A 23,405-nucleotide genomic window follows, 5' to 3' on the forward strand; every position below is an offset into this window, starting at 1 on the left:
CCGCCAGCGCCCGCCCCGCCCGCCAGCGCCACGCGCGCTTCCGCCGCGGCCGCACGCGCCGGCGCCCCCTGCCGGCCGGGCGGACCCAGGGGTCTCGCCGGCGTCCCCTGCCCGGCGGGAATGCGGCGCCGAGGCTCCGGCTCCGTCTGGGATAGGGCCGCGCTTGCGCACATCTGCCTCCAGAGGGAAAGGGGCGGGCAGGCACTGATCCCTTCTCCGAGATGACCAGTGACAGGACCCGAGGGAATGGCCTGAAGTTGTGTCACGGGAGGTTCAGGCTGGGTATCAGGGAAAGGTTCCTCACCCGGAGGGTGCTTGTGTTACGAACAAAAACATACAATTTAAACTTTTGGGGAATGTAGTTTGCAATGTATATACAAGGTTAAATGTTGTTGGTACAAGTAACAAATTGTGATTAGAAATGTAGTTAACAACCTGTCACAGCACGGATCCTGAGCATCCCAACCAGAAGACAAGAGAGAGACTTTAAAAGGCCTGGGGTGTCTGACACCGGGTCTGTCCTTGGAGCCGGTTTCTTTGGAAATACCTCTAGGTTACACTTAGAGGCTTTTGCTTCCAGTTGTTCGGTTTGTAATAAACAGGCTTACTTGTTTTTACTTAACTGGCCTCTTTTTTTGTTATTTTAAAGTTCCTTTGTAAGCCTGTCCACAACACCTGGGCACTGCAACAGGCTCCCCACGGGAGTGATCACAGCGCCAAACCTGAGTTCAAGGTGTGACTGTGCAAGGCTCTCAAGCACATGGTGTGATCTTGGGGTATCCTGTGCGGGAGACACCCCTGGCCAGGAGCTGAACTGGATGATTGCTGCGGGTCCCTTCCACACCTTGGCTTACTCTGTGGTGCTGTGAAGATGTACACCCTGCCCCTGAAGCATGGCTGCTCTGGCACCACAGCGGAAAGAAGAACACATTAATAATAACCAATACCCAAATAAGCACAAGTCCTGTGAGGAGCAGCTGAGGGAGCTGGGGTTATTTAATCTGCAGAAGAAGAGGCTGAAGGGGAACCTTATCACTCTCTACAACCACCTGAGAGTGTAGCCAGGTGTGGGTTGGCCTCTTCTCCCAGGCAATCAGCAACAGGGTGAGAGGCCAGACTCTTAATATGTATCAGGTGTAGTTGAGGTAGGACATTGGGACGAATTTCTCTACTGAAAAGGGTAGGACATTGGAATGGACTGCTCAGGAAGGTGATGGAGTCACCATCCCTGCAGGCATTTAAAGAAAGACAGAAGTGCCACTGTTTAGTACACATGATGGTGTTGGGTCATAGGTTAGGCTTGATCTGAGGCCTTTTCCAACCTATTTGATTCTGTGATTCTTCCAGTGAAGGCACTGCATTGGCATTTGAGGTTATTGTTATTATTTCACATACACAAGGTTATTATTTCCCATATAAACCATGTGGCATGCTTCACCAGATAAAGCTTACGCCATACCCAGATAAAGCTTGCTGCTCCAAAGGGGTAATGAATTCCCATATCAGAAAGAGAGTGCAAAACCCTGGGAGATCCAGGAAACAACAAATAAGATGTTTCCACACCTGTCTACAACGTCTCAAGTCACACAAGACCAACTCTGCAGTTGCAAGTTCTAAACTTTTCATTTCTTGCCAATTAACATGTGAACACCTTCTCCCTGCTGCTTTTTGTTAAAAATCATTTCCTCAAAGCTCTCTGGTCTCAGTAAAATATGTAAAACCTAGATGAAGCTTTACAGCAAATTAATTTTCTCTTGGTTTAATTCTTGTTAGTGCTTAGCTTTTAATGTTATTAATTCTCTAGTTACCTCAGAAGTCTGCCTTGCTATTATTGTGAGAAACCAAAAATGTATACTATTAAATATAGCCAACAGCATTGTTTAAGTATTATCAATAAAGATAATGTCTTTTCTTCCCTTACTGTGTAATACTGGCACAAGTAAAACATTGAAATGTGTTTTGGAACAAATATACATATAACACAAATATACATTTTCCATTACTATAGGAATACACCAAGCCATCACAAAACAGAGGCAGATACAAAAATAAAATAATACAATGCTTTTTCAGCCTCTATTTGCGCCAGGTAAGAAAGGAAAAAATAAAAATAAAACTAATTGTGCAGCTGAATGGACTAAGTTAGACTGACTGTGGTCTTTGAAAACATTTCCAGAAGCATACACTTGCTAACTGTTACCCAGTTCAGGTTTCTCAGCTGTCTTTGAGAGGTACAGCAGCACTCTGCAGCACACCATTCAACCATTTTATGTCAATGTACTACAGATTTAGGGGTCTCTCCTTTTTCAGCATATTCCTCCTGTACCCAAGCAAAAAATCCACCTCAAATCCAAGTTATTTCAACTTTATTGTAACTTTATTTTCACTTGGAATGATTCCACAGTAAGAGGAAAAAGAAGCTGTCTCAGAGATGGCCATTTATAACAGCTAAATATTCTAGTTTTGTTATTTTAATACTAAGATTGTTCTCCATCTTGAAACAAACAGGAAAAAGATGTTTCTGTTTTTATTTTCAGAATTCAGAATTTTTACTGATTAATTTCACCTCCATTAAGCAGGCATTAAAATTGTTCCTATACCGAGTAAATGAACTGTAAGAACTCTGGTTCCATCTCTGCCTCTGATAAGAACAGATTTAGATGCATTCCAGAAATTCCTCAGTTTCTTTAAAACACAGTGGTTTAATTTTTCTGTGAACTGTTTTCCTTCCTGGGTCTGTTCATGTAATAAAACTCATAAATTTTGTTCCTGCTTTCTTTGTTACCTTAGTTTTACTGCATCTTTCATTCCATGGTATGAAGATGTGAAACCAACAGGATGAAGATTCTCAAATTCCATCCAGATCTCAAAAAAAGAGTAAGTTAACACTAAAAAGTTCATTTACCATCTGGCCCCAGCATGTCTAAATTACAGCAGTATTTGGCTGCAAAGCTGAAGAGCTTTAACTAGAACTACTGAATGCTACCCAGCATCACAACTGAAGTGAATTTTAATCACTTTAAAAATATATTTTTTCCCAAGCAAACTAATTTATAACCATTTAGAATGTTTTTTCACCTTCCCACAAAAGTAGAAGTCATTAATATATAGACATGTACATTCATTCAGACCCAGTACTACTTTAGCTGGAAAAAAGTTCATGTTAAAAGAGCCCGAATGACAGTGTAAGCCACCTTTCATTTCATTCTCATACTGGCAGGATAAAGGACAAAAGATACTTTTGCCACCACATCAGTGCCTCTTGGCCAGTGCCTGGGTACACCTGTTGGGATCTATCTCTAAATTTGCAAAAATACCTAACTTCTACTAACTTTGCTGAGCTTCTATGCTCCCTAAATCAGCTATAATCCAGGCACTTCTCATCTCAGCATGAAACTGACAGCACTGACCTTTTGTTATTATTTTTAATCTTATTAAGAAAAAATGTGGAGACCTGTTCATAACACTTATGGGAAAGGGTTTTTGATTAGAAAGGCTTTTTAGTCAGTCCCAGCAGCCATAGGGAATAACTTCCAAGCGTTTATTGTAGGATGAGTTTGTACTGCTGAGTCCAATAGTTCATTCTGCTGATAATTCTTTGTAAAAGAACCAACAATAAGAAAACTTCAGACTGTCAATGTAGAGTATTTAATAATACTGAAGAAAGCAAGTTACCTGTTTTAAAAAGCTGTTTTAACACAGAAAAGAATGAGCTTTACAACCTTACCACAATACAGAACCTTCAGCTAAACGGAAAAATAAACAACAAGAATATAAAAACCAAGTTATTAATTTAATTTAAAAAACACTTTACAAAACTTAAATGTTATAAAATAACTCCAGTGAAGTCAAATGAAATAAAACAACAAACTTACAGAAAATAAATGTTGCTATATTATCTCTATTAAGTACCATGTCACTGTGTGCTGCCATTGCTTGGTCCCCTCAGAGTTCCACTTTCCGTCAGGATCCTTATAACATTTGGGATATCGATTCCTTAGTTAAAGGCAAAGAAGCACACAAAATCAAAAACCAAGCAATTTTATGACAAAATTCATTTAAAAATACATGTTATACTGAAACATTCAGATGCTGAGATGAGTTTTGGATCTTTCCTTATTAAAAGAAAAATATCCTAACGGAGAGCAATCAGTATGCGCCTGCAAACTGTAAGCTTTCCTACAATGTACTCATCTTTAGTGTTCTTTTTTTAACCTTTATGAGGTTACACACTCAGAGAAGGTTAGAAACATACACGGGAAGCTACTGAAGAGAGAGGAGTAGTTGACTGAACACGTGGGAAGGTTTAATAGCTGACATTTATTAGAAAGTTGTAAGCAAAACGGAGACTACTTGTCTCTGATTCATTATTATTCCTATGTTACTGTTCAAATACACTTCTTTCAGGAGCTGGTAAATAAAACAATCTTCACTATTGGTATTCACAAAACTAGCATTTCTCCACTTATAGCACAGAGAAGATTCTAATTTTCTAATAGCAGTATGTTTGATTTTATTTTGCTGTCTCTCACCATGCAAAAAATATTACTATGCAAAAATGAGAGAATTTAAGAAAAAATCAGCAATTCTTAATGCCTTTATGGGAAGGCAGCTATTCTGAATTACCATTCCTAAACTGTATCCTGCAAAAGTTAGAGGGTGGGAAAAAAGAATTCTTTCAACTCTCCTTACTACCTCAAAGTTCTTCAACCCATGTAAGTCCTTAATATTTCACAGAGCTAATAAATTATGTTATGTATATTTTTTTATATATGTGTGTGTACATGTGTGCGCCAGTTACCTCTGAAAGCTGGATTTGATGCTACTATTTTGTGTAAGGTGTCAGTAACTTCCTCAGCATTCATGTTTCTTACACTTTTCAAGAATTCAGTCGTGATGTTGTTCTCGTATGCTGTTTCCAAAGAGCCACTTGAAAAGTTCTGGGGTTCATCTTCATTAGCTGGTAAGAACAGCTTAGCTGATGAGTAGTCTAAAGAAGGGAAATATTTTTTTTTTCAGTAAGAGAGGATTCTGAAGAGCCTTCACTACTTATTTCTCTAAATAGGGCTTTTCAAAGCAAGCATTTCCAGTCTCGCACAACAGTATTGCTAGTATAGCTCACATCTGACTTTACTACATTTTCAAACCACCAGGAGTCAGGAATGCTGTCCACTTACAGAAAATCCTGGAGAAACAAGGGTGGGAAGGTAGGTGAAAGGTATTTCCATTACACTTACAAAAACAGAATAAAAGTCTCAAATATCATATATTCAAAGTCATTGCAATTTTTGCTACTACTATTGTAAAAATTAAGGTTTTCAAAAGCTAACCTTCCTAGAAAAAACTAGAAAATTGACACAGTACAGGAAAAAAAAAAAAAAAAAGATCCCACAAATAGTGCCACTAGTATTCTGAGTATCTTGCCTTTCCAAGCATAGGAATGTACTTCCTATGTTTAAGAAAAGCAGCCATTTGTTTCTATCAGAAGAAAAATACCTCCAAGAAATACGGGATTCTTTGAAAAAATTGATCAGAAATACTGAGGCCAAGTAGCTGGATTATTCAGGTATTAAAGAGAATTATCCACCTTATTCCACATAACTTTCTACTAACATCTTGTTTTGACTAGGCCTGCAGGAAACATCTCCTCCATCAAGAAGGGGAAAAAATATTGGGGAAAAAAAAAAGAAGCCAAAGAAACTTTGAAAGTCTCCTTAGAAACAGATGCCTTTGAACACAGAAAAGTCAGAGTTGGTACTAACTCAATTTTTCCCCAGATCCTACAGTTAAGTAGGATCAATGTGTTTTAATAGTCTCCTCTTTCTAATATTAGTAGAGGATGGGGAAAAAAACCCAAAACTATTCATTTAAGCTACTTGACTCTGGCTTTAGTCTGTTCTTAAGCACTGCTTTTAGAAAAGCAGGAAGAAAGGCTTACTATCATTTATGCAAGGTTAGGTGTTAAGATTAAACCACATTAAAGACTTCAAAGCCAACATTACCAGTGTCAGAGTCATTAATATCTACTGAAGTTGGGATAGGCTGTTCTGTGGAATATTCCAGTGCTGCTTCCCTATTATATCCAGCACCTAAGTGGTCCTGAGTTAAAAAAAAAAAAAAAAAAAAAAAAAAAAGTTTAAAATCTCATCAGGACAACCTCTTGGAACAATGAACTACTACATGTTTAATGATCACAAACCAATAAAAGACCAGTATTTCTGCTACAAAATCTGAAAAAGCAGGTATTTGTTTGCAAATCAAATGGCTAATAATTTCTATGTATACACTGCCCATCGTACCTCTATGTCCAAAAAAACTCTATATTAGGCAATGAAGTCATACTCATTGAGGCTAATTCTCAACTTGTCAGATCTAAAAAGGAAGCATTTTACACTCAAAAGAGAAGATTTATCTAAAAAATTACCAGCTGAAAGATCACAGTTTAGAATACTAACAAGGCCTAATGTAGGAAAACAATTTGGTCATTCACACCTTGTAGGTTATAAATTATTTCAATTAGAACTTCATTGTTTTGTAACATGTCAGCAGCCTCAGAAAAGTGCTCAAAACATCTCCATATGTACTGCCTATGTAAAGATAAGTCAGTCACAAGTAATAGCAGAGAGGGGAAAAACTGGGTTTCTAATAATGGAAGAAGAATCTCTTTCTGAGAGACCTCAGAAAGAACAGTCCAAAGACTACGACCAGAAGTTGTATAAGAAAAAACATTAATGTCACTGATGTGTGATAACATGGTGAATAAAGTGAAGCCTGAGAACAGAAAAGGAATACAAAACAGGAGCGTTATGCAAGTCAGTAGAGGTGAGAAAAGCTTCAGTCAGAATTAAAAATGGGCAAAAGTAGCAGAAAAACGTAGATGTAAGGAAAAGTATGGGAAATAAGTGACAAGATGACTTTTTAGTTTCTATCAACAATAAAAAAAAGCAAGCACTGTTGAACAGAAATTAAGACTCATCAACAGAAAAGATAAAATTTTACCCTATCATCACTACCAAAATTTATGTATTTAACGAGCAAAACTTACAATACAGTCTCCACCGCATTTTTTGTTTTATTGTATTATCTATAATAACAAAAATGCACAATCACAGGAATATACAGATTTGTAGAATAAAACCAAAACAAAATCCGCATTACTTTGTTTGCTGCAGCCTGCTGCCGATATTCCACCAGTGCATTTGTGAGAGTCTGTGTAACTTTCAGGATAAATGAAGCATCATCTTCATTCAGTATCTCAAAACATTGCTAGGGAAAAAAAAAAAAAGAAACAAAAGAACGCACCATAAAACATTTTTCCTCAGAAAAACTGAAGTATCAAAATTTATAAACAAACCTGCAGGCACCTCATTTTCTCTGTCTCTACCCTTCTGTCAGACTTGGATGAAATTACAAAGCAAATACAGTTTTTATTTTTAATCCCATAAACTGGGAGGAGGAAGGTAGAATGAAAGAGAAACCTAAGAGAAGGAAGATGCAGCTACCCAACACAATAATTTGAAAAGGAATAACAAAAAAATATGCCTGGAAATATATAGAAGATAATGCTTTTCCTTGAAGTATTTTGATCTCTTGCCAAGATGCCTGCATACAAATGAATGTGTACACCTTCCCTGAGGCAATATAGTCATAACCCATTTCTCTAGATTGTAGCAAAAAGCCAGAATGCTACTGAATTTAAAAGTACATGCTGCCTTTCCTTTCATTAACCTTCTTTTCCCCTAAAAGTCTGAGGAAAAAGCAGTTTTGAAGTTGTGAAGCTTGAAGCTGTACTAGGGAAGTAAGTTCTAGTACCAACATCACTCACAGAGAGGTCAACATGTGTCATCCTCTTGTCTACACCAAGAAAGCTCTGCTGAAAACTCTTTCCTGGGGACAAAGCAACAGAACTCTAGGTGTGTCCTAACAGCTCAACAAACACCTTTAAACAACACTAGACGATGGAAAATAAGTAATTGAAACTTAACATTAAGTTCATCAGAGACAGTGTAACAGGGACTGTATTACATTTTTAACACTAACAGTATTTCTGTCTCCTGGTTTGCACAAGTTACATTTAATGAAGATCTTGTCAAAAGCTAACTGGAGTAAGAAGAGTAAATTATGGCAAGGATATTTTTGCTATGAGGTAATAAAAAAAATATAGTATGGATAATTATTGGACAGCTTTACAAAATATGAACAGCAAGTGCAAAAAAGATACCTGTAAAATTACTTTTCACCACATAACAAACCTTTGAATCCAACAATACAAACACAATGCAGCTTTTGAAAAAATTACTGTAGATGCAAAAATAAACAATTTTCACACTTTCAAAAACAGGACATTGTTCCAATCACATTCCCAACAGTCCTCTTTTCTTCTCAGAGGACAATCATACTAAGAAAGATGATTCCTCAAAACAAATTCAAGTTTTATTAGCAAGGTGTAAGCTCTATACCTAATAATTCCCTATAAAAAAAGAGGACAAAACCATTTTATGATAGGCAATAGTGCTTAAATTACATGCAGTAATTTAAGCAATTATCAGTAAAGATTTCCATAGAGTCTGTCAGTGATTTTATGGAAATAACCATTTCTATATGCAAGATCATGACTGTCGTTGATACATCTAAAAACTGGAAAATGACAGTTTTCCACTTTTATTGATTGTATTACTGCTGTGCATGTGTACATAATATACATTTTCAACAACTGAACAGTATTCTAGTGTTCTGACACTTTTTTAGAGAGGCAGATTTTGCAGTTATGGCACTCTGGGCCAGGGTGGTGGGACCGCCGCATTTTAAATACACAACTTGCATTTTATTTCTTAAAAATCCTTCTTTCCTTTCTACATGTCTCAGATAGTTGTCTTCATTCTGCTTTGTCTGTTACTGAATTACATCTTTCCAATTTCCTCATTTGAAAAGTATACACCAGTTATAGAAACAAAGAATAAATAAAGTTTGAAAAGGTCATATTACCTCAACATGTAGTTAAGGAGTGAAGCTAAGATATAGTTTTAAAAAAAGAATTTTCAATGCAAGTAATTTCTCTGACAGTAAACCATTATTTTGGCAAAAACAATTTCCAGAAGCTTGAAAATTAATAGACACATTATAAATTCAGTGACATTTATTTTATTCTGAATCCTGCCTTCTGGCAAAATGGTAATCTGTTAGATTACCAGATTGCCTACATTCTGCCTTTCATTACTTGCTACATTTTAGACTCAGCAAACCAGTGATTTCTTTTTTAAGTTTTTAATTTTTTTTCCCAAAAATTATATTGTAAGGTAAGATTTAACACTCACCAAATAACCCAACAGTTCTTCTTGACTAGTGAATTCTTGAGGATCTGCTGTAAATTCTTTCTGTTTAACATAAAAAGAAAGAGATCCTTAGATCTATTATATGCAGCACCTATAAACAATCATAATTATGGTTACTCTACAATTCAAATTGTTTGTGCTGTTATGAAATGTGTACATAGGTTTCCATAACAAAGTAGGAGAAAACCCTGTTAATAGTAACTTTGTATCTAATTTATTTGGAATAATATTGAGTAAGCAAACACCATTGCCAATCATATATTAATTAATTCCCCCAACTATTTGGAAAATGGAGTAACTCATTAACAGAAAAATATTCACCTGAGCTTCCTGGTTTTCTTCCTCTGATTGTTTATGAGTCTCACACCTTAAAATAGAATAAATAATACATTCAGTTGGCTGATCCAGCAAAAATGTGCAGCCATCCAATAACTGATAATCAGTTTAAATTCCTGATACACTACTACTACATTAGTTCTGACACACTCTGAAAGAAAGGTCACATATTATTTCCTCAGAGAAATCCCAGTCATCCCAGATCATCATAAAAATTATTTATGTGGTTTGGGTTTGTTTTAGTGTGATTATCTAGCACATAAGCTCTAAAACCCAGAGTTAATAAAAAAGCTTGACATTGGTGGTAATTGCTGTAAGATTTTTGTAGACATTGCAGCAAGACAAGGCTCCTAATTACAGCTGGATTTTTATCAGCACTTCACAAACTTGCCTCTAAAAAATTCAGCTATTAAAAATTAGTGTTTTACAATGCAGTCACGCAAATAATGGGCATAAAATGCCCATATGGATAAACATTCCTGTGCCATATTTGTGCTGTTCTGCCATTAAAGCTACTACAGATGCATTCCATCCTTTTGCAAGCCCAGGAACCAGGGCTGAGAGTAGCTGTGTGTTTCCTAAATTAACCAAATCCATATGACTGCCAAGCCTAGGCTCTCTCCTGCCTTGAACTGTTTCTTAGGAATCAAAAGTTTAGTAAAAGCAGATGATGATAAAAAGATTTACATCTTCAGATGACAGTTTGTTCAGAAACAACTACAAAGAAATGAGGAGTCAGAAATTCTCAGACAGGCATTGCAGAAACTTTAAGTGGAAACAAGTTGTCAATGAGGATCTGATCTTAATTCTTTTAAGATACTATATATTGAGTTCATATCTTCTCACTAGTCTCGCATAAATAAATAAATATTAAAGGAACAAGCTGAAGCCCTAATTTAGTAACTAACTTCCAAGTCAGTCTCTTACTGAAACACCCGGCTGCTAATAGTCACCCAGAATCTATCTGAGCCAGATTAAAAGAAAACCATTAAGTGATACTCCAAAGGAAGCTGTTCTTAAAATTTAAAAGTACAAGACTGTACAATGAAGATCAGTACCAGGCAGAAATAAACCTCAGCATCTCCACATGTGGATAGCTGAGCTTTTATCCATTTCCTATTCTTCATGTTTTCACAAACTGGTTCCAATTCAGAACTGTTAGTTATCTGAAAGCCAGTAAGTAAACACAAAGATTCATAAACCTGGACTTGAATCTGGTTTCAATTCATTGTTTTCCATAATAGTTGTTCCACAGAGAGGCAAGTCTGAAAAAATGTACTTCAGGAACATGAAAATTTCTTCTTTACCAGTAAACAAGCAAAAGGTGTTAGCCCTCCATGTCTGGGAGACATATTACTGGTTTAAAGTCAGAACACATTCCAAAGGAACGTTATTACGAAAAAAACAACTAAATCATTGGAACAAAAGTCTTGTGTTTGGGTGTTTGGGTTGATGCCTGTATATCCCTTACTGAATGCCCTCCTTTGGCTCCTGGTGCACAAAGATGACCAATGCTGGAGATGTCCTCCTCACACAAAGGCTGACAGTTACTCAACTCACAACTCTGTTACTAATAAGATGCTCACAATCAGCAAGCGCAGCTTCACCATTTTAGAACACGGCTGCTCCTTTGAAACACTTGTTGTTCCTCCACAAAATCATTTGTAAAGCAGAAACCTCAACTGTTTTAACTATTACTGATTGTTTTTCCCTTCCAAAATCAGTTCATACACCACTTTAACTATCTGACATGAACCTGTAACAGAGACAGTTTTAAACCATGAGGAAACATTCTTTTGGAACATTTGAACAGCACATGACAAGTATGCCTTAAGGATAATAGTTAAATACAAAAGCCAGCTGCATCCAGAGCAACGTCTGAGGCCACTTTACATACACCAGGTTTTCTGTCAATTACAGAAGTTTACAGCTGAGCACAATTTCAGAAGACATGGATTTTATTATGCAAATCCAATAGACAATGGTCACGCAAAACATTTTCCTTTAAGTTAATTTAAATGGGTTTGAAGGTGGTGATTTTTTTCTTTTACCATTCTGAGCTGTTGCCTTTGCTGCTTTCAATAGCATTACTAGGTTCAACTTTTTCATCTGGTTTTGTCTGTTCTTTCTGGCTTTCTTCATTCTCATCCTGAACATTATTTTCATCTAAAACAATAAGAAAGTATATTAAGTAATGTTTTCCTAGTGTTTTAAATTTAAAAATATTCCAAACAAAGAATAAAGACAACATCAATATAAACTAAAGGTTGCAGTAAGGTATCTTATGAAGAAGTAAAAATCGAACATAAAAAAACAGTAGAAGTAGAATGTTTTCTTCACAAACACTGGGATTATTCCTTCCTTTGCCACAGACCCTAAGGCCATCCACACAACTTTGCAAATTCACCTTTATAACTCAGCTGTGGAAGCCATGAACAGGCACATATAGTAGTAAATAACTCATACACCAGTGAAAGTAAAATAAATAAATAAATAAATAATTTTTCCTCTTACCTTGCATAGGGTCTGTCAGTTTCTCCTCTTGATTATCTGTTTTTTCTGCATTACTAAGGGGCGCATCGACATGCTGAACTTTGGCTTTTGAAGGGCTGTCCTCTGCACTGAGAGCTAAACAAACATGTATGAAATGTAGCACAATGGACATTATCTTGATAGAGGGTGGTTCTCCTACTGCACTTCAATTTCACCTAGCTCTGTTTCCATGCAACAGTATTTACAAACACCAAGAACAATTTTATAAGCATTATTATGTGACACCATATTAAATACGAACTACAAATTAGCAACAAAGTTTAAAGTATTTTATAGCCTGGTTATAATGACATGCTTGCATTTCCTAAAATATGCAAATACTTTAAATGTAGCAAAATGCTACAAAGACACATGCGAAATAAGACACATTAACCAACAGGTTACAGTCATGAAATCCAATTTGAATAGGACTCAATTTATTTCAGACAATTTTTAGATTCAAAATGGCTATTTTTTCTTTTCAGAGTACAACACTGCTAATCTAGATTATCTCATTATTTCTATTGAGCTATTTTAAGGTACTATTTGCATGCTAATATACATCAAAATTAAGTACATGAGTTTTAATTCAAATCTTTATTTTTCAGGCAATGTGAATCATAGAAAAGTTTAGCCATTTCCTCAAGTGGCATTCAGTCATATTGTCTGTCCACCTGGACAACAGTGTACTACAATGAGTTTTAAAACATTAAACTGAGTGGGGAGATCTCACACTACATTCCTACAATTTTGTGAGTATCAATGGCTAGTAAAACAGAAAATTTTTCTTTCAGAGATAAGACCTTTAAGAATTCTCTCTGGATTTCTGTACTGCAAATTAACTACTAGCATAGAGTCCCAGTCTGCTCCTTTTGTCCAGTTCACCAAAATGCTGGTGAGTAGCTGGCACTGCAGACTACCCTGGTCTGATTTATATCAAAGGAGGACCAAATACATAATGGACAATTTGCACCCCTCTGAGCACACTTACATTCTTGCCATTTCCTTCTCATTGTTCGAACACCTGTAACAACCTAAAAATAAAACCCATTTATGTTAGTTATTTTGTGGATAAAATTATTTCATAGATATTTCATCAGCATTAATTTTTATTTTTTAAGAATATATGACTAGTAATGTAAAACAAGTGTGTGTAAATCCCTCAATGGATATTCAAAAAGTCAATAAGTTAGTTTACCTGGACATTTATTTACCATAAATAAATTTCTTCTAGAACTTAGAAAAAAATAAAATTAAACAGTAAAATAAACAGTCTCAAGTCAAATGAAAACGTTGCTGCCAACAGTCAGCTGCTTTTCTTTTTAAGTAGAGGTTAAAAATGAAGGACAGACAGAATGGATTTGATAATCTGAAATCTCTCCCTTCTACAGCAATCATTCTTGACTTGATCTTCCAGTATTTGTTTTTTATCAGAAATGGGTAGGATCAGAGCAGGTTCTAATCCTTGAACTTAAGTGTGATAGTATCACACAGAAAGAAAAACAAGTCTCTCTTCAGATGGGCAGGACACCACCAGCTTTAAAATAGGAACCTTGGGAGCTCCACCTTGGAAGGAGACATCCTTCCAAATGCACATTATGTAGCATTAGCTAGGGATCCTGTCAAGAAACACGGCTTAACGAGCAGGATGCTGACAGAAATTGAAGTTGATGAAGAAAACAAATTTTACATGTACCACAAAGAACTGTGAGCACCTCAATAAGCTTGTCATGAACCAGCTGGTGGTGAGGTGCGCCTCAAGAAGAAACGTCACTAATATCCTGTCCACATAAAATAAATAAAATAAAATAAATATCCTATCCTGTCTTACTGCAGTGCAAGTATCAACCAAGAGCAATATGACGTTATCTCCACATGAATATGTTTCTAAGGGTGCAGCTCTCTAAGAATTTAAGATTATAGTGCCTCTGTGATCCCACAGCACTGCTGATTATCTCATGTCAACCTGCAAATTCTCACACTTCCACCTGTACTATCAGAAATTTTACCTGGCTTCCCTGAGAATTGCCACAAGTGTTTATAAAGCAGAACCTATTCAGAAAAGTTATAAAGGCAGTTTCCTAGTAACAAAGAACAACTTATTTTACACACACATAGAGCTGAGAATTCATTAAATATCAGTATATATATTTTGCATATAGAGAAATTTAGTCCAGAATAACCCTGGAAGAATTACTAAAATGACAAAAAGAACCTGTAAAAAGGGTTTAAAAAGCAAGATTTTTCTTACCTTCCAAAGCATATCTGCCCACCATAATGGAAATTACATTTTTTTATTTTATTAAATATAAAGCTTCTAGAATTCTTAAGAGAAATGTACCTGTATTTGTTTTCTTCCTTCTTTCTTCTCAATTGTTAATCCAATTTGCCTAACTCTTTTGTTTAGTTCAGAGCCTTTACCCTTAACTTCATCAGATTGTGCTATCTCTGGATAATGTTGTCTCTAGAAAATAAATGCATGTCCTTAAGTCACACAATTCCTTTCAGATCTAACACAGTTAATAATCATGGGAGATAAATCAACTTCTACAGATACATGGCAGAAATTATTAAAATGGTTATGCACAGAGTAATTTAGGGAATTGAAGCCAAATCTTCACCTCAAAACAGGGTTGACAATGAATGCTGTACTGGTTGCACTGGGCTTTGCCTGCTTGGATCTAAAACCTCTGGAGAGAGAGATATCCCCTTTTCTCCAGACAACCTGCTCCAATGCTTGACTGCCCTCACAGCAAAAAATTGACAGAATTCACAGAATGACTAGGTAAGAGACCTTAAAGATCATCAAGTCCAACACATGCCCTAACACCTCAACTAAACCATGGCACCGAGTGCCACATCCAGTCTTTTTTTAAACACATCCAGGGATGGTGACTCCACTGGCCATTCCAGAACTTTGTCATCCTTTGTGTGAAAAACTTTTTCCTAATATCCAACCTATCTCAACTCTTTACACAGCTTGAGACTGCCCTCTCATTCTGTCGGTTGCTGCCTGGTGAAGGAGACCAATCCCCACCTGACCACAACCACCCTTCAGGGAGTTGTAGAGAGTGATGAGGTCGCCTCTGAGTCTCCTTTCTCCAGGCTAAACACCCCCAGCTCCCTCAGCTGTTCCTCACAGGGTTTGTGCTCCAAGCCCCTCACCAGCCTTGTTGCCCCCTCTGGATGTGCTCAAGCATCCTTCCCAAACTGAGGGGCCAGAACTGGACACAGCACTCAAGGTGGGGCCTCACCAGTGCTGAGTACAGGGGAAGGATGACCTCCCTGCTCCTGCTGGCCACACCATTCCTGATCCAGGCCAGGATGCCACTGGCCTTCTTGGCCACCAGGGCACACTGCTGGCTCATGTTCAGCTGCTGTCACCAGCACCCCCAGGTCATTTCTGCCTGGGCACTGTCCAGCCACACCGTCCCCAGCCTATAACGCTGCAGGGGGTTATTGTGACCAAAACGCAGGACTCAGCACTTGGACTTCTTAAACTCCATCTTATTGGATTCCACCCATCCATCCAACTGCTCCAGGTGTCTCTGCAAAGCCCTCCTAACTTCAAACAGATCGACACACACTCCCAGCTTAGTGTCATCTGCAAATTTACTAATGAAAGACTCAATCCCCTCATCCATGTCATCAATAAAGATATTAAACAGAACTGGTCCCAGCATAGAACCCTGAGGGACATCTTCTATATGTCATGTATAAAAATCCCCTGCTTGAATTTATGTTCCTGCCAAGAAGCACCAAAAAGGGTCTGGTTCTGCCTTAATAACCTTCTCTGAGGTACTGGAGGGTTACTGTTAGATCCCTCTGACACTTTTTCTTCTCCAGCCAGAAAAAAAACCCAACTACCTTAATTTCTCTTCATAGTACAAGTGTGCTTCAGCTGCCTGACTATCTTGGCAGCTCTCCTCTGGACTAGTTCAATTTCATAAATAACCTCCTTTCTGCAATAGTACAAAACTGAATACAATACCCTGAATACAGCCTAGCAAGGATCAAGAACAGGGGAATAATCACTTCCTTTGATCTCCCTTGTTAGTAGAGCTCAGCTTGCTGCTAGCCTCCATTGACACCAAGCTACACTACTTATCTTGAGTTTGTTATCCACCAGGACCCCGAGGCTCCTTTTTCAGCAGAGCTAATTCCAGTCATTTACTCTCCCGACTTTTCCACTACTAAGGGTAATCCAGCTCAGGTGCACAACTTAAAAGTTATCCTTCATGACTTATTATATTTTTATAGCACTTAAGAATTTAGCAGAGATGCAGTTAACAAGTGTAAGATCCAGAATTGCAGGAAACAGTTCCAAGTAAGCAGAAATGCAATAGCTGAGAACATCAAAACTCAGCATGTACATCTGAATTAATGACTAGAAACAGTATGGTGTTTATGAAGGACATCGCTGCAGATTCATAGCAGCACACCCAACATTAGGCCTTAAGCTGCCCCAAAATACTGTGTGAACTCAGCTGTCTGTAACTTTAAGATGTGTTGAACCTAATACCAATTTTCAGAGACTTTTACAGAAAATATCAAAATACTTTTCAGAATATTGCTTTCTCAGTTTTGTTAAAGCCCATCCTAAGTCAATATACTCAAGTAAACTTTCAGAGACTGGAGAGCCTCATTTGTCTAAACATATTGAAAATGATAATGTGTTTGAATGTTTGTGAGCTGACATGAACCTCAAGAGCTTTGTCATAAAACAAGCAACAGAACAGACATGTCTTGTCCAGCCTCAAAACAGAATAGGAGTTGGGTTTTCCCCCCCACTGATTCCAAGTCACAGTATTTATAATCTAATATGTATCACATTATCTAATATATATCATTTATAAACTCATTCCTTTTAAAGCATCTGAAAGATGGAATAGTTTCTTCATTGCTACTGCTCTTTTAAATTATACAAAAATCAGTCAAATATCTATTTCTAGTCCATTTTAACTATAGATTTCATTATTGGTTGACCAAAACAGAATAAACTAAACTCAGTGTCAAGCAATGGACAGACATACACATTACTGATAAGAATTTTAAGTCTATTCATAACAGTTGCACAATTGCAATACCAAGATTTTCACAGAAGCTTATGTAAAACCTTAAATTTGATCTTTTTTTAAATCAAAATATGACTAAAAAATTCTTGCCTTTAATCATTACATTAAAACAAACAAAAATCAAAAAAAAACAACTTACCAAGTATGCCAGTCTGTGCTTGGAACCACAAACATGCATGAACATGTTACTCAGTCCTGTTTTACAGTAGCATAGTTGACATTCATAGACGAAAGGAACATTGTCTTTTGTTCGGTATTCTATTATGTAATTAAGTCCTGTATTGAAAAAAAAACCAAACAACTTAGGAAATTTTATGTTTGCTGGAACAAATCATCAGTGCTGGTTGCAAAAGAACTGATCTTAAAGCACTGACATATAAAGAAAAGATTACTACTGCATGTCAAATACATCAGTGAAGACTTTTAGAACCATCAGATTTTTATCTTTTGGGTCTGTAGACTTTTTGAACACCAAAGGTATAAAACTGATGTTTTTAGGATGTCTTATGCTTACCATATAGGACTCAACGATTTTTTAATCCTAAATCCTAAAAATTAATAGCAACAATTATTTTTTGACTAATTAGAAGGGAATGTATTTTAATATGTGTCCTTAGTTGTTTTTTCTGTCAACTCCTATCTCCCCTCCCCATAGTATTTAATAATCTAATATGTATTACATTATCTAATATGTATTACTTATAAATACATTCCTTTTAAAGCTTCTGAAATACGGAATAGTTTCTTCATTGCTATTGGTCTTTTACATTATACAAAAATTAAATTAAATTAATTTAAATTGGGTAGTTAAATTGCAAAGAGCCACACTAACCTTCAAAGTTAACATTCATTTCTGTTCTAGCACTTTAGTTTGTTTCTAGAGACTACTGTCAACATGAGGTATCTAACCAATTATGTTCCAGGCCAAAGCCAATGATTTTATCACTATGAACTGTCACTTCCATAGCATTCTATTGGGTACTCAGTGCAACCATAAAAAGACTTTGTTAGACATTACCTAATTTTACATTTTAAAAAACAGACCTGTACTCTTTAAAGGTAAATATCCCAAAACCAAACAATTACAGTATTAAAAGCTCTCACCAAGTGCAGGTTCTGTATCTTTACATGTATTAAGCTGGTCTTCCAATGTCTGTCCATTAAACTTCTCTGGCTCAAGTGGCACTGTAAGAAATTCACATACAAGTGAATCCCTGCTCATACGCATCACAAATTAAGTCAGTTATTATAAAACATTATGCCCCCCAATCTTATTTCCACTCTTTTTAAAGCATTTGGGTTGCAAAAATTAAGTATTATCACAAAATATTATTGCAGATTGAAAGTACAGTGATCAGAAATGAATTCCCAATGACCTGCTAAAATCTAGACACCACTTGTAATGTTGTACCTCAAAATTTTCTATTTCTTCCATTTTAAAATTTTTTTCCAGGAAGGCGTGGGGAAAGACATTAAACATTCTTACCAAAGTCAGGAAGTTTCCCAGGTGTTTTCACTTTCTTCCCTACGCAACTTTCTGTTTTAACTAAAAAAAAAAACAAAGAAGAAACCAAAAGTAAGAACCTGAAAGAAGTGGAAATAAAATTGTTAGTACAATTGAAAGAACAATTTAGCAAAATAACTGACTACTTTAGGAGAAAACTGTTTGAGCTTTTGCTGATACGAGAAAATGAAACTGTATTTAGTTTTAAATGTGCTAAGAGATTTTTTTTTCACAGATGATTTTGAGTTGGAAGAGACCCACAAGGATCATTGACTCCTGTACAAATCCTTGCTCATACATGGTCCCATATCACAAATTAAATCAGTCATTATAAAACATTATGCCCCCCCAATCTTATTTCCTCTCTTTTTAAAGCATTTAAGTTGTACAAATTAAGTATTATCAGAAAATATTACTGCAGACTGAAAATACAATGAACAAAAATGAATTCCCAATGACCTGCTAAGATCCAGATATTACTTGTAATATTATACCTCAAAAATTTTTATTTCTTCCATTTTGGTTTTTTTTTTTTTTTGGGGGGGGGAGGTGTGGGGGAAACATTAAACATTCTTACCAAAATCAGGAAGTTTCACAGATGTTTTCAGTTTCTTCCCCAAGCAACTTTCTGTTTTAACTAAAAAAAAAAAAAAAAAAAAAAAAAAAAAAAAAAAATTGTTAGTATAAAAAATAATTTGGTAAAATAATTGACTAACTACTTGAAAAAAACTCTTTGAGCTTCTGTTGACAAAGAAAACAAAGCAATGTTTAAGTTAAGTTTTGAACATGCTAAGAGATTTTTTTCACAGATTCACAGACTGTTCTGCATTGGAAGGACCCACAAGGATCATTGAGTCCCGTACAAGGACTGAACCCATGAACTCATGACCCTGGTGTCATCAGCACCACGCTCCAAAGGATGGACAAAAAAAATTCACACCAAACAACAACAAAGTTATTGCATGTCAGGGAATTCAATGAAGCAGACAGAGAGGAAGATCAATCAAGTTCAATGTCTCTAAATATTTGAGGGCATCAGGAATTTCAGTACATTTATTTCAGCAGCATACGGCTGCTAAATATTTCATCACTTACATTTCCACTACATTCCAAACAAAAATTCTCAGATCAGGTAGGTCCAATGACTATGTCTGACTTGAACAACAATCAAACCAAATTCTAGGAGCAATGAACTGTAAAAAACTGAAAAGACATTTTGGTGTATCATGAAACCAAATTAGGAAAACAATCGTGAGTGTAGTTAGGCCTTCACTCCTTCTGGAACTAGACCAGTTCATCAAGACCCAGAGGAGGTTTAACAATTTATTAAACCTATTAAAAGTATTAAAAATATCTTAATTAGCTGAAGCAAATCTACCCCTTTTCAAAAACAAATATAAAGTATATACAATATTTCTACATGCTTTAAAAAGCATAGGTTTTTAGATTATATTTTAAACTTTGAAGGTCTCTCATGTCTTGAATTCTTTAGGGTTTCTCAAAAATTTAATGTAGTTGATTTTTAGTATTCTAGCTAGTGCTTGTTAATCAACTTTGCGTACCTCTTGCTCACATTACTGATTGATTAGGTAGTTATATTATTAAAAAACACAGGACAGGTCTTAAAACACAAGTCTTGAGAAAGTATTTTTCTCATTGCTTCATAAAAACCTACACTGGGGCAGGGAGAAAAATGTGGGTACAGAACACAGCAGGAAGCAAAAAAATCTTGTACTTACGCATGCCATGAGTTTTCAATGCTTCTTCAACCTAAATTACCAAGTTATCAACCAAAAAAGAAGACACTTAAGAGTCAAAACATAATAATTAAAAGCTTTTCTTATATGTGTTAGATTAATACCAACAGCATAGACTATCTCAAGTGAATAATTACATGAAAATTTAAAAATAAAAACATCCCTTTTTCTTCTGGAGATTGTCTATGATTTATGTAATTCCATTCTCCCTTTATTAACAGCCATGTAGTTTCATGTACTGTATTTATTAGACAGAAAGATGTAACATGTTCTGATAGGACGATTGCACAAAACCACATTCTATTTTATCATTGTAGAGAAGACAGTAAATTAGCAAAAGTAGTTAAATGTCTGAAATTGTATGTTTCACCACCACACCAAAACTATACTTCAAATCCCATAATCTGTTGCTAAATAAATTGGTAAAATTTGACAAAAGGTGCATTCAAAAACTGATCTTACCATCCTGTGTTTTGCTCCAAGGAAATGAGTCTGCAAGTTTAATGCAGAAGAACACCAGATTTTGCAAATCTAGGTTAAAGAGAAGTGTTTCTAGCATTACACACACACCAAGAGAAATAAAATATCACTGATATTAAAACATATCTACTACCAAATTGTTGGGATAGCTTAAGTTCTACAAAAGTACTACTACTTCAAAGACAAACTAGAGCAGCCTCCTAAAACTGAATTTTATAAGGCTCCAAGACCACCAAAAACACAGTGGAATGAACCAGAGTTTCCACACCATGTAAGAATTTCAGATGCTGCAGAACTCTGCAGCTATCTCATAACACTTTCTGTGTGGGCATGTGTGGATACGTGAAGACAGATCCAAGACCTTCCTCACACACTCTACAGGAAGGCTAAGCCACAGCCACGGCATAATTGTGACAAGCTATGACACCTGCATGAGGTGAGCCTTAAGTGCTGCATCCACACTAACACGCTTACTCTGATCAGTTCAGGGCCTGCCTCGCTCCCTTTGGAAAACTTCCCTATCACAGCTGGTTTACGCCTGGGCCAGTTTGGAACGGGAGCAGATTAGGTTTAAATTCACGTGAATGAACAGCAGCAGCCCAAATTTTCTTCTCTTCTAAAAATCCCAGGATGCTTTAAAAAAACAGCAGTAAACCTGACAACCAGGGAAATCAGGATTTTTTGTCTGAACAGGAGTTACGCTTAATCATCCACTTTTAAAAAGAATGCCTTTATTTAGAAACATATTATTATTTACTATAATAATAATCTTAACACACATCCAAGTCAAACATGACAAAGAAACCAAAATAAGTTCAGCTCCAGTGCTGTTTATCAAGCTTGCTCAAGAGAAAAAATGAATGTTCACACTTGGTTTAGTACAACTTTGTAAGTGAATACTTACATTGCAGTAAAAGGGGTTTATTTGCTTCTTTATCTCACTTTCAGGGTCCATATTCAGTCTTTAGATGATAAAAAATTCTAGGAAAATTACAGAAAGATTGCAAGCTGTTGTTTAGGTTCCACAAAATTATTTACATTTTTGTTCCGCCTATATGAGGTTTGGGCACATTCCAGCTTTATTTTGAGTTACATTCAACCTTTGAATGTCCAGCCTAATGATCCTATTTTCAACTCGCGAGCAAAACTACAGCATGGAAAGAAACAATTGTTCTCCGCGAGCTTCCCTCGGGAAACATTAACGTCACTAGAAGACTACGCAGAACAAAAACTAACGAAACGAAAACTAATCCGGACCATTTCAAGCTCCCCCCTTCTTTCCTGGGACAGAACTGCGCGCAGGGGCTGGGACAGCTGACACACACATGGGCACAGCCAGCACGCAGCGCCTGGGAACAGGAGGCACACGGCGGGCTTCGCGAAGAAGGACACGTCCCACCCGGCCCGCGGCGGCCAAGGGCCGGGGGAGGAAGTAAAGGAGGGAGGGAAAGGAGCGGAGGAAGGGAAGCAGGGAGGCCCCGAAGCTCCAAACCGCCCGCCAAGAGCGGCGCCAGGCGGCAGAGCGCCCTTCCTTCCCGGCACCCCAGCCCCGCTCCCGCCGGGCCGCCGCCGCACGCACTCACCCCGGCGGGCGGGCAGCGTCCAGAGCCCGGAGGAGCCGAGGGCGCTCCCCGCTGCCGCTCCGGCACCTGCCACCGGCCCGCCGGCGGGACGGAGCCGCGCCACGGCGGGCGCGGGGAGGCACGGCGGGGCGGCGGGAGCCCGGCCGGGCCGGGCACGGCACCGGCGGCGCCGCGGGCCGGGAGCTCGGCGCCGGCGGGCGGGGACAGGGACGGGCGCGGAACGGAACGGGAACGGAACGGGAACGGGGCGGCCGCAGCAGCCCCGGCCCTTCCCGCAGCCGCCGCTGGGGGCGCTGGCGCGCAGGCGCGCGGGGCCGCCGGGCGCTGTCGGAGGTAAAGCCCGAGCTGGGTCCGCGGCCGCCGCACCGGGGCGGGAATTCCCCATCCCGCTCCGCCCCAGGGCCCCGGGACCGGGATGCGGATGGGCACGCCGCGCTAGGGTCGTGCGTCCCGGGAACTCCGCCCGCGCCCGGTGCAGGCGGGGCTGCCCACCCCCTTCCTGGCGGGCGCTGGGTGTTCGCACGCCGCTCCCCACAACACACGCGCACATATAAACACGCACAGAGACACGCGCGCGTCTCCCCGCGCCGCCTCCCCGCAGCGCCGCCGCACCTGCAGGCCCGGGCGGGCGGCACGGCGGTGTCCCCGCGGCACGGCGGTGTCCCCGCGGCACGGCGGTGTCCCCGCGGGAGAGGCCGGCGCCGCGCCGCCCGTGCTGCGGCGGGCGGGAATCCAGCGCGGGGTTTGCGGGGAGCTGGAGGGAGCGGTGGCGGCGGCCTGCGGGCGGGGAGGTGAGGGAGGCGGGG

The 23,405-nt window shown here is 38.3% G+C and overlaps 1 protein-coding gene across 3 annotated transcripts; it reads right to left on the minus strand.

The window, feature by feature from the left end:
• Positions 1-3,632: 3,632 nt before the first annotated feature.
• On the minus strand, positions 3,633-23,300 carry LOC110469695 (uncharacterized). Of its 3 annotated transcripts, none has more exons than XM_021528698.3 (18): positions 23,212-23,300; positions 21,921-21,997; positions 20,999-21,067; positions 20,519-20,549; positions 19,357-19,416; positions 18,762-18,821; positions 18,380-18,460; positions 17,415-17,551; positions 14,542-14,664; positions 13,192-13,234; positions 12,183-12,296; positions 11,720-11,834; positions 9,654-9,699; positions 9,315-9,374; positions 7,159-7,266; positions 6,003-6,099; positions 4,802-4,990; positions 3,633-3,996 (listed from the first exon to the last, which is right to left on the minus strand). In XM_021528698.3, the coding sequence occupies exons 2-18, from the start codon at positions 21,969-21,971 to the stop codon at positions 3,917-3,919; spliced, it is 1,464 nt and encodes a 487-aa protein (XP_021384373.2). In that variant the 5' UTR covers positions 21,972-21,997; positions 23,212-23,300; the 3' UTR covers positions 3,633-3,916. The 3 variants fall into 3 exon arrangements, with proteins under 3 accessions (XP_021384373.2, XP_021384372.2, XP_021384374.2); XM_021528697.3 differs by lacking the exon at positions 23,212-23,300 and adding an exon at positions 22,600-22,716; XM_021528699.3 differs by lacking the exons at positions 14,542-14,664; positions 23,212-23,300 and adding an exon at positions 22,600-22,716.
• Positions 23,301-23,405: the final 105 nt, after the last annotated feature.

This window comes from Lonchura striata, chromosome 1 (genome assembly GCF_046129695.1).
Source record: "Lonchura striata isolate bLonStr1 chromosome 1, bLonStr1.mat, whole genome shotgun sequence".
Classification (NCBI taxonomy): Eukaryota; Metazoa; Chordata; class Aves; order Passeriformes; family Estrildidae; genus Lonchura; species Lonchura striata.

Excerpts from the sequence above, each read along its gene's own strand:
- LOC110469695 (XM_021528698.3), bottom strand. The coding sequence starts at position 21,971 with ATGGACCCTGAAAGTGAGATAAAGAAGCAAATAAACCCCTTTTACTGC. Across the intron at positions 9,700-11,719 it reads AAAGGCAACAGCTCAGAATG|GTGTGAGACTCATAAACAAT; the intron begins GTAAAAGAAAAA and ends TTCTATTTTAAG. Across the intron at positions 9,375-9,653 it reads AAGAAAACCAGGAAGCTCAG|AAAGAATTTACAGCAGATCC; the intron begins GTGAATATTTTT and ends TATGTTAAACAG.